This window comes from Seriola aureovittata, chromosome 14 (assembly GCF_021018895.1).
Source record: "Seriola aureovittata isolate HTS-2021-v1 ecotype China chromosome 14, ASM2101889v1, whole genome shotgun sequence".
NCBI classification, from domain to species: domain Eukaryota; kingdom Metazoa; phylum Chordata; class Actinopteri; order Carangiformes; family Carangidae; genus Seriola; species Seriola aureovittata.
This window is the reverse complement of record NC_079377.1, coordinates 11,651,391-11,663,312: the sequence shown is the minus strand read 5'-3', so window position 1 is coordinate 11,663,312 and position 11,922 is coordinate 11,651,391. Positions and strand designations below refer to the sequence as shown.

The following is an 11,922-nucleotide window of genomic DNA, read 5'->3' as shown; positions in this document are numbered from 1 at the left end:
CGCGTCTGTTTTCTCAATCAGGTTAAGAGAATAAACATGTTTGTGGTAGAAAAAGAAAAAAAAAAAAGAAAAAAAAAAACTTAATATCAGCACCTGGAATCACATCCTGATATTATGTAAGTGTGTTTATGTAAAGTGTGTTGTGACATATATATATATATATACACGATAAACCTGAGAGCGTGACGCATGAATAATGCACATAAAACCCTTTTACCGTGAAAAGTAAACTGTCGTGGGTTCTGACCTTTTTCCAGCTTTAAGTGGCCACTGGAAGTGCTGATCTGATGAATGTCAAGTCACCTCTGACTCACTGCAGGCTGTGTTTGACCGCGGGGGTCTCAGAGGAGAAGGGGCCAATATATTAATCTGCCCTGAGTATGGCAATTGTTACCCTTTCCTTTCATGTGGTGAGGAGGTTGCTGTCGAGAGGCCTGTGTAGTCTCGGGGAACTTAAATAGGAGCTCATTCATTGCAGCTCCTGCGTTACAGAAAAAGGAAGAAATGTAGTTGAATTGGAAAGAATCCATGATATTAAACAGTAGATGGGATTGTGAAGTGCTAGGAGCAATCATGCCAGGCAACAGGCCACAGGAATGCAAATCACCCCTCAAGCCAAGAGTTAAGTTAGCAGGTGGCCTCTTCTATTCACTGAATGTCAACACTCCTTTTAGATGCAGCCCACATAACATCTGGGCAGGCCGGCCACTGCTTTTAATTAAGTGAAATACAGTCACTCAATGTTCTGCCATGTCAGAGAAAAAAATGTTATAAAAGTGGGAAGGTGGGGGGAGAAAAAGTGCAACAGTACATATCCTGTGTTCAGCGAAGGTCAACACAGTTGTGTAAATAAATATTAATCCTTAACCTAATCCCTACATTTCCAAGACCATTGAAAATCTGTGCGTAACCAGAGTGCTTCTCTGGAAATAGCACGTTCCCTCTCACACTTCTCTGGAAGTTCTGCTTATCCCGAGCGAGGAGGGGAACAAAACAACTTGCTCCTTTTAGTTTAGTTTATGGTCTAAACTTTGTTTCCAGGGTTGAATCTTAGCTCTGAGGATGTGAGCGTACAGAATACAAAGCAAGCAGAGGTGTGCCATACATATCACATAAATCATGTGATGGATAGTATCGTCCCCCCCCATAATCTGGAAGGGATTGGTTACAAAATGATATACCTTTCTCTGCTGGCAGCCTCGTGATAATCACCCTTTTTGGTCTGGAGGTCACAGCACTGCTTTGCTGCTAGCACTGTACCACTAGCATTACCACTCCCCGAGAGCATGTCAACAGGCTCCGTGGGTGGACCCCAGAGTTTATATCATACTTGTCAAACATTTATAAAGCCGAGACGGTAGTCCGGCAACAGAATGTAAAACATCCGCAGAGCTCCAAACAGAAATACGAAGGGACAACTTCAATTTAAAAAAGCTGGAGACTTTGCAGCTGGAGGAGGGGGAGGGGGGGGTCCAAGATGAAATGCAGTTCTGCATGTAGTTGAGGGTGATGAATGGAGCAAGAAAAGCTGTGAGGTCAAGTAAAGGCAAAAGCAAAAGATAGTGGTTTTCAAGTGGTACATTTATTAAAATACACAACACTCTACATTGAGATATACTTTCCCCAAACAAGAACTAGAATTAGCATGGAGCAGCTATGACACAGAGGAACAGTGTTTATGGAAGGGATTTACATTAACATTGTGTGTAAAAAAAAAAAAAAAAGAAAAAGAAAAAGAGCTAAACTGTAAAGCATTCATAAGAGAACACTCAACATAATAAGAGTTTCATTCCAGACTGACACAATTCCCCCTCTGAGACCACGCTCACTTATAAAAGAAAACAAAACAAAAAGAAAAAAAATAGCTGACATGGAAAAGGTGAGGCAGTATCAGTGCTGAAAGACGGTGACAGCTTGAAAATAGCTTTGGGCAGTTTGGTTTATATTAGAGAACACTCACTGTTTTTCGTTTTCCAGTGATCCAATCTGATTACAGCCTGTTCAGACTGTGATGTTTGCGCTCATAGCATCATCTCGAGGTCTCTCTTGTTTATCAAATGTATTTTTGAAGCAGAATTTCGTGACATTATTCTGTCTAAATCAATCATTTCTAATTGTTGGAAACAAACACATCACAAAATTAGCCTTGAAGTAAAAAACACACACATTTCATATTGGAAAAGGGGGACAACAAGCAGAAGGGGAGGCGACCTTATGTATCATGATGACTCCAGTGAATAATTTAATCATAAAAGTTATACAGACGTAACTAAGAGGGAGTATATGCCAACGGACACAAAAGTTATGAGATAACTGGCGTTAAAGTGAAATCATTTTTGTCCTAATCATTTAAATATCACAATATTCAGTGCTATTTTTTTTAAAAAAAGAAAATAAATTAGGTAATAAAACTTTATATACATAATACTGTACATCACAGCACACCTGCAGCAGATGTGTTTTCCAGCGATTCCCATACCAGATAACATAAATTAAAGTTAGCCGCTAATGGCAACCACAAGACCTAACGACCATATTTCTGTATTTCTTGAGGATAACGTTTGAGCTGTCATCAAAGTAAAGTACTGATATTGCGTTGAGCTTGGTTGGGGCACAGCATGGCTTTGGCACATTGTCAGGAAACATTAAATGGACCTATAAATGAGAGCATGAAGTAGGTTTAAAAGAGGTGCGACTGCAGCGAGTTTCAAATGAGTCATAACCGCTAAGAACATTATGGAAGCTTAAAACATGACTTTATTTCAGGACACGTGTGATACACTCTAAAGGATACTCACCAGGGTTTGCACAATCGCATGATTTGTTGCGTTCATGTGTGCGTTGAGTGGAAACGAGCATTCACCGTCACAGTAGAAAGCAGCATAGCCCTCAGGTGCAATGATCCAATCCTTGACAAAAAAAAAAAAAAAAAAAGAGGACTTTTTGTTTTTCTTCATTTATGACACATATATCCGTTTCCTCAGTGTGACCACGTAAACTGAATTAAAGAAGTGTGTCATTCATTGCTATGTGCAAGAGACGTGAAATCAGTTTGCCTTACCTGCCAGCCCAAATCTCGAAAGCTGACATAAAGTTCATGCTTCTTACAGGCTTGCTTCTGTTCACTGGTGTTGTAATCTGAAAGTCAAGACAACACCTCTTTAGTTCTTGCCGTTCGCTTAACGCGGGAAGATAAACACAACATAGAAGTCTGTAAAACTCATGAGCAAATGCACTAAAAGCATATACAGTACTGTTCAAATATGCACTGTGGATCCCTACATTAATACGATGCTTGGAAATGTTTCCAATAAATCTTAAACTATTAGCAAAAAGTAAATGTTGTGCAAAATTTATTGCCTGTGGATCACAGATGTTGAGAAGCTGTAACTGTAGAGCTGCTGTGAATCATTAATTTATAAAACCGGGATGACAGTAATTCATCCATCAATGTGTTGGATTATTAATTATTCTTTGAAACTATTGATGATAAACGATTAATGAAATGTACAGCAGAGTGCATTACAGACGAAGCCACTAACCATAATACCTCTCAGGCACTCTGAGTACTAATGTATTCACAGCGTTGTTGCTGACCTGCAGAGCAGAAGTGAATCCTGAATGAAATCTCCTTTGTCTCCACGTAGAAAATGTGTTGTTTTTCTCCAGAGTAACATTTTAATAGAAAACGTTTTGAAGGAGCAAACAAAAGAACAATTTGTGGGCGGAAGTTATTGACAAGATTAAAAGTTCATTCCACCGCAAACCAATGGCAGACAGCCCACCACTGTGAACAGATGATCAAAATATAATTTCCAATATCAAGGCAATCTGGTCAGTAATTGTGGAGATATCTGGCTGCAGACGGTTACGCTGGTTAAGTCTGACAAACGGATGGACCTGTCTGATGCATGTGGTTAAAATATATCCAGAGAAGAGATTTGATGTAAAAGAAATTATAGAAAAAATCTATCACATCGTAAAAGAGCACATACCTCCAGTTTTTGGCGCCCTAGATGATTCTTGCTGATTGGTGGATTTATTGCGATTGTGGTTCTTTTTCTTCCCACCAGCAGCTCTGACAGAGCGAAGTAACACCCCGCTGGCCTTGAAGAAAGCAACCAGGAAGGGCTGCTTGGACTGAGGCCCGTTCCTCCCAATGATTCCAGCAGATTTTATGTTGATACTTCGTCCTTTAAAAATCAGCAGGTAAATAAAGCTTTCAAAACAAAACTGAACAAAAGATGGCTATTTTATTATACTATGAATGCTTTCAAGGTAATGCTGAAGTCCAGAATCTTAAATACAAAAACCGGATCAACCCATTAACCTTTTTAGAGGATTTGCGGCTGTTTATTGTTGATCAATAATCATCAATATCAAATGTACACGTCGCATTTGCCCTGAAGTCAATGAAAACACTAGTTTTGAATCACAATACAGACATTGTGCATCGTCTGAAAAGATGAACTTCCTGAACCTTTCTAGATTCCAAGAGTCTAAAATAAATCTGTGGAGGTACACAAGTGAAAGGAACAAATGTCATATTGATAGAAAGAAAAACAGAACTTCACTTGCCATCTACTGTCTCCACACAGAGCTGCAGGCCCAAGTTCTGCTGTGGGTTCATCACCCAGTGGTTACTGGTTGCCGTGATGTCAAACACCAGCCAGCCCCCATCCGACGCCTGGACCTTCTTGGAGTCGAGCAAGAACGTCTCTGCATCTCTGAAGTTAAGAGAACACAATGAAAAAAAAAAAAAAAAAAACGAAAAAAACCCCCACATCTGTATTAAATAAATCGCAGTTAAAAAAGATGCACACTCAAACGGCCATGCAAGCTGCAGCTGCTATTACGCAACAAAAACATAAAGCATGTCTTCTGACTATTTAAAATATATCACTAGCCAGTGCAAATGACTTTAATATTTATCTGTGTGGGTATGTTGGTTTTCGAGATTATTACTGCTGCGTTTCAGACCGAACAGATGTTGCAATGAATGTGGTCACTTTACTGCTGCATTATGAACAAATTACAAAACCTCTGTGGTGGCTACAGTTTGTTAAATAAAAATGGGCTGTGCACCTTATTGCCGCATTGCTTTAATGGGACACAAAAGAGAAACCATATGCCTCTTTGGGGTATTTAGATTGAATCCAAGAGGTCTTAACCACTTAGACAAGAACAGATAAAGGAGGTATCACTGACTGATCACAAATGGATGCCTTAGCTCAAGCTCCGCGGCAGGAGCCAGAATCGGAGTGGCTTTTATTAGTTTCTTCATCTCTTTATCCTTTTGAAACCAAACATTCTTCTTCAAAAAGCCAGCGTATTGAAAACTGGTAATTTGGTGTGTAAAAGTAATTTGGTGATTTTCGTGTGCCAGCTTTGTAGCGGAGATAAAAAAAGAAAGAGCGCCGCTATTGCTGAAGAAGCTGTGACTTGTAATAAACTGCAGAGTTGTGTGGCCAACCGTGTGCCAAGTTTCAGCTTTTTGATGGGTACAAACTTTTTTTCAGGAGTTATGAATCTTGTGTATCAGGCCTTGTGTATTTTTAACATGAGTCTGACATAAGGCATCAATCAACCCTGAGTTGAAAAAGCCCCGCTTCGCAATTTGCATTGGATTCCTTTCAAGCAGCAGATCGGATAAGGCCTGTTCAGTTTTTGTGGTTACATGGTGCTGGTCGGAGAGAACCAAGATTTTCCATGTGGCCTCGAGAGTTCAGGAGCTATTCATGTGTTTATTACAGGTGTAATAAAACTCAACCACACAAGGTTAATCCTTATGAGTGACTTCCTGCTGAACTTCCTCTTTGAAATGTACAGCATTAAGCTGACATCCTGTGATAATTTAGTTTCTGTAGGTAAGAATTTGTTTCTCTCACAGCCAGATCCAAGAGGAAAAATGTTTTTCCCGCCCCTTAATCTGTGATTAGTGGATGTACTGTTCCACAGAGGGCAAGTTTAACTGAGTGGAAACCAGGGATAGAGGTAACTAAGACCTTTTAGACGTTTTAGTCTCTTTTGAGTATGTTTCCTGCAAATTCTGTTCATATGCCGCTATTCTCCATTAGCAGTGTATGTTCAGTGGCAAAATCCAGTACAGGATGTTGATATAGTGGAGTGAAAGAAGGTTGGTGCGCAGTCACTTTAAAATGTGCCCTAAACTGTAGGTTTCAAATTCAGCCAAGAATTGGCTTTGCACATATTTTAGAGGAGAAGAAATGCATTCAACATGTTTGTTGGAGCTCAACGATAAACACACTGCACATTGGTGAGAAACAGTGAATGTAAACACAACTTTGCTTGTTTACAAAAACCCAACAGGGTACCTCTAACACCAGCATGTCCAGTTCAATCCCATACTCATACTAATCAGTGAGGATTGCTGCACTTAATCAACACTGGCTACAACCTTTACTTAACTCTAAGAAATAGATTTTTTGAAAAATATTGACAGGGACTGAGGATGCTGCTGCTAGTGCACATGGTCACCGCTTTAACTCACTAATGAAACCATGACTTTACTATATAGTTTAGCGCACAAGTAGATACTGTAGAAATACCTGACTGAAAGCTCTTGGCTGTGACTAGTTTGAGGATTAACACATTTTGTCTGATTTGTTAAGTAAACATAAAAGAATGTGCACGGCTTTACAAGCTGACAGTGCTATGAATATGAACTCATTAGGCCTTTTTTAAGTTGAGAAAAACCTTGAGAAAACTGTTCTAAAATCACATTTTCCAAGATTGCTTCTAAGATTTCTAGCACTGGGAAAGCGCTGCTCTTCTTTGTGAATACTGATTGAAGCATACGATTCCTCATGAAAACGTGTGTGAAAACTTAAACTGAGCCGTCTTCCCCTTTAAGATGGCAGAGTCCATTGACTTGGACCTTTTCAAAGCCCAGGAGGGCCATATCTCCCCTTCAATCACCCACACACATTTTTGGCAAGCAAATGTGGGCCCACTTTTAAGTACACCCTTGTGTATTCAGCTATGTCATGGTTTAAACTTCCGGAATATTGTTAAGACAGGCAGGTGGTGGGCATAACAGTGATCATGGGAGCACCCGAGGGAGGCCCCCCCCCCCCCCCCCCCCCCGGCCCCCGCCCCCCTCCCCCAATATGGGCCCTCAGGGTTTCATCTGGGACGCGTCCAGCTTGGCAGGCAACACAAGACGAGTGATAACTGATGGACCTTCTGAGCTTCATAAGTGGCCAACTTGCTAATGGAGCTCTCTTTATCCGAGAACTATATTTGTAAGGCAGACATGGTGCGAATGAAGGAGAACAGAGTCGGAGATAGAAGGACGTTCTGTGCGAGTGGAAAGTTTCAGCCATGTGAGACAATAGCTGCTGGACTATTTTTTTTTTTTTTTTTTTGGTAACTGTGAAATAAGATTACTGCAGGGGATCAAAGCACAGCTGAAGTAACAGCTATTTCTGTTTTCTTTCCAACAATTTGCAGTTGCAAACAGGATGATGTTTGCTGTGCCCTTTGTGTTTCACAGCATTTCAGATAACTGAGCACAGGCTGAATGCAAGTCCTCGCTGGCTTGTGTTATTTTTGTGAGATGTTTGATTCCTCTGGGACTGACTGATTATATGAGGGCAGATTAATTTTCTGTCAAATATCAATGATCGGCATATGTTTATCCCCAATATAAAGTGTATAAAATATCCTTTAATCACTGGTGCAAGAATGTTGAGATGCTTTAACTGAATAAACGTAGCAACTACAAGTACGAGTCTTGCAGTCATAAATGTTCAAAAGTAAAGCTAAATGTACTTGAATTAGAAAGTACTCATGAATTATGGCCCCTGTCCTATTTCTAGACTATAATTACTGATGTACTATTGAGAAAGCAGCATATTAATGTTTTAGTTGCTTGAGGAAAAGCATTTTTTAATTACTTTCTATATTTTTATTAGTTTAATCTAAAACAGTATAACATGCTTTTTAAATTGTTTGTATGTTTTTAGTGTAAAATCCCAATCTGAAAAGTAAAGAGTAACTATAGCGGTCACATAAATGTAGTTTAATAAAAAAAATTACAATATTTGCACGTATGTTTTTTGGTGTCGAAGTATAAAGTAGACAAAATGTAAATACTCAAGTACATGTACCTCAGAAATGAACTTCAGTTCAGTACTGAGTGTTTGGTTTTGGTTGTTTTGGTACTTACTTGTTTTGATATTCCTTGATGACTTGATATATGGAAACCTTCAGAGTGATATTGTCGTAGCGGGCATGACTGCGGTCCTTATAGATCCGAAACTCTGCAGCAGTCACCGCCTCTCCATCTGGGATCTGAGTCAGATCAAAACGGAACTCCTTGTAGTGTCTTCGTTGGTGGGAAAAATCTTTGTCTTTCTCCACTGGGAAAGAAAATATTTAATGATGAATTTCATATTTTAGAGGCAGCAAAGCTTACAGTGATCAAAATATATGGCTTCACCTCCTGAACCGCTGCGTGAGTTGCTCAAAAGAGAAAATATGCCAGCATTAACGCACAGAAAAAGAGTAATTTATTACATCTTCTTTTACGTTTCGGGTCCAATCCAAACATTTTGACTACCAACAAAAGCACTTTCCAGTTCATTAAATCAGTCAACTGAATACAGGTAGCAGTTCCCAGACAGGCCCTCTACTGTGTGCCTTAACTGCATTCTCTGGCCATGATGAATGGGCTGTCAGTTAAGAAAAACAGGCTGATTTCAATTAAAAACACTTTGGTCTGATCCTCAAGTGAGAGAAAAGACCAGACAGGATTCTTCAACATCATGGGAGCGTCTACTCTGACCTCATTTCTGACCTTTTACTGACCTCCTGTAGGTTTCATACAATGCGTTAAGAGTCTTCAATAACCCCTGACCTTTAAAACTAAATATTTCTAACATAATGAATGAAGTGAGATACCTTTTTAGGCCTCTACTTGTGGAAGATGTTTACAAACTCATCGTCCGTTACAGGTGAATAAATAAAAGATATGTGCTTGAGTTTTTCAAAATAAAGCCCCACAATAAAAAATGACTTAAATAACCCCATCAAGAGGCCTCAGAGTATCTACATTATCACCTACTGACTAAAGATAGTTTGATGCTACTAAACACTGACCGCCAACTGTCTCACACCCCTGCCTCTTAGCAGCGCAGAGGCATGTGGCTGAGCTTAGTGAATTTTCTGACATCCGTAGTGATATCTATTTGAAGCGCATTTCCCAGATATTTTATCGAGAGAACGCCTGCGGTTACTTAACACAAAGAGGTCAGAGGTCAGGTCTGACTTTTACCCACTGAGCGTGTTCCATTATTTTAGCCACAGGCAGTAATCTGAAGCAGAAGTGCCACTGAGAGCGTTGAGCATTTTACTTTCAAATAGCTAAAGATGAAATAATAATGACCTCGCCCTCCGGTAAAAGGTGAGCCGTGTGCATTCTGGATGTGTTGTATATTAATTAGATTCAGCTTCTACCAGGACGGTATCCATATTATGTCAATAGGATTAATAAATGGACTGTTGTGCTACATCGTCACATCTTTACTCTTCTTGCATACAGACGGCTGACTTCCATTCATACAGTAGGCACATTAAACTGCATGAGATCCCACATAGACGTTTCTAAAAGAGCTGAGGTCAGTAGCTATATTTGAGTGTACTGTAATAAAGACAGAGCCCCATTGAACACTTCACTGACAGTCCCCAGAACGAGAGCAGAGCTTTCAAGGCTGACAGTGTACATGCCCTGGTATAGTGGTAAGTGGAAACAGATGGGCTCAGGCCAAGGTGAGGGATTATACTCCCAAGAAACTCTACACAAATTCACTTTTACATGTTTTGCTATATATTTAAGAAAATAAAATCCTTAGCACCACAGTAGGGGCGTTGTGTAAAAATTGTTTCTTTTATCATTCATTTAGGATTTTGCCATGCTGCATCATATTACACTTTTGAGTAAGTTTCTATATAGTGTGTTTAATATTTTCATTCTCATTAAAGAACGATAAATGCTACAAAGAACACAAATATGAGGAATAGGGCTACTGCTCTCTCTTAGTGACAGAGCAGCAAGAAATACAGGCATCAGTCAATATCACTCCCCTTTTAACAACAGGAAATAATTTAGACCAATTTTCTCAAGGTCAGACAGTCATCTGATAAGTTGCTCTGAACTGCGGGGTCAAAGGTCACGGCTACTGAACAAACACAATCATTATACACATCAGCTGCTTTTTAATAGAAAGCAGCACAACCTGATTTGGTCAAAACTTTAGGGCTTCATTCAGTTTGAATACAGAATATTTCACACAAAGCTAAAAGCAACTGAATACCTCCGAGGCCACATGATGACTGATGTCTGAAAATCTACTAATGACATTTTAACGAAGAAATAAAAATGTAGAAATTCGAAATAAAGAAATAATGAATGAATGAATGAATGAATGAACGAGAGGAAGCCAACACCTGTAAAACTTCATTTAGATGCTCAGCATAATTTTATGGAGTTATTAAAAAAATTCTAAGGGCAACATAGCTATGATTATTTGATTAAAATATAAAATTATTTTGACAGAATTAGTGAACTCCACGTGCTGATATATCCCTGTACAATACAGCAGGCAGGCCAATAAATGTATTCATTCATTTAGCCTAACTCTTGAAAGCAGGTCTGCAGAGGATTTTAGAGAAAATTGCATCCAACATACAAAATGTTTCTGGCTTTTCACCAAGTAAAGTTAAAGTAATAACAGAACACGCTGGGGAGGGACTTTCTCTGTTGAATTTGTTGGTTTTCCAACGAGACTGCTTCACCTCTAAATCTTAATGAAATCAGGAATCGCCTGCATTTAGGCTACTGTCAATAATTGTGATTTTATAAAAGCAGCAGACAAAACGAGTCTACTTTACTGTCACTTACCTAAATTGACAAAACTCATCACCATGTCGGCGTCATTCAGAAAGTTGGTGTCGTGCGCTGTGGTGAGTGCGGGGCTGTGGCCTAACAGAGGGGCCGCTCGGTAAGGCTGTGCCACACGGGAGTACCCGGCATGCTGGGGGCTGTAGTAACCTTTCCTGGAGTGCCCTTGAGCCTTGGCACTGAAGCTCTTCCCTGCGCCCTGCTGCACCCCCACCCCCACCCCCTCCACCTCCCCCACCTCCTCCTCCACGGCCATCGCGTTGTACAGGTCGAGCATGAAGAGCGGCGCGGAGGACGCCTGCTTCCCGGGAGAGAAGGGCCTCGGACGGTGAGGCAAGCCCAGGATGGAGAGGATCTCTCTCTGGATCTCCCTGCGTTCGTGATTGCGCAACCTCCTGTAAATAAAACTGGAGTGCACATGGTTGTCACTTAAGCCGCAATGAGCGCAGGACAGAAAACTCAAACAGCTCCACGCAAGTCCAAGTACGGCTCGGTTCAAAGGTGTAAGCGCTGTCATCTTGACAAATAGCTCACTCTGGGAGGTGAGGTTGAACTACATCGCACTCTGTGAGAAAAATAAAGCAATTTATATCTCTGCCAATACGGAATCATAGACTCTCCATATTAGCCAGAGGCACCACAACTTTCACGGTGGTAACTGAGAGGAGTTTTTTTTTCTCTCTCTCTCTCTCTCTCTCTCTACAGATGAGGTATCAGCTTGCAGAAAGAAAAAAAAAGTCGCCGCTACTCTCCTGTGCGCGAGGCTCCTCCAGCGGTATTTACTCCTCCAGGGTCCATCCAGAGTCTGTGCCACACCAAGTATTTATGGAGTTATGACCCCGTCCCTCACCTTAATCCTCTGTGATGAAAAAGCACGTAGGTACGCCCATAATCGTCGAGGGATAACCCGGAGTTTCCAAGTGGATGAAATGTGTTGAACTGTGTCAAAAATGAGAGACAGAGACCAGCTCTCGACTTATGCCCCGGCTCGCATTTTT

At 40.5% G+C, this 11,922-nt stretch overlaps 1 protein-coding gene across 1 annotated transcript; it reads right to left on the bottom strand.

Annotated features, from left to right (window-relative positions):
* Window positions 1-1,563: 1,563 nt before the first annotated feature.
* Window positions 1,564-11,638, bottom strand: bmp5 (bone morphogenetic protein 5). The gene is made up of 7 exons (XM_056395615.1): window positions 10,925-11,638; window positions 8,192-8,384; window positions 4,579-4,727; window positions 3,996-4,193; window positions 3,062-3,138; window positions 2,799-2,909; window positions 1,564-2,655 (listed from the first exon to the last, which is right to left on the bottom strand). The coding sequence occupies exons 1-7, from the start codon at window positions 11,439-11,441 to the stop codon at window positions 2,506-2,508; spliced, it is 1,395 nt and encodes a 464-aa protein (XP_056251590.1). The 5' UTR covers window positions 11,442-11,638; the 3' UTR covers window positions 1,564-2,505.
* Window positions 11,639-11,922: the final 284 nt, after the last annotated feature.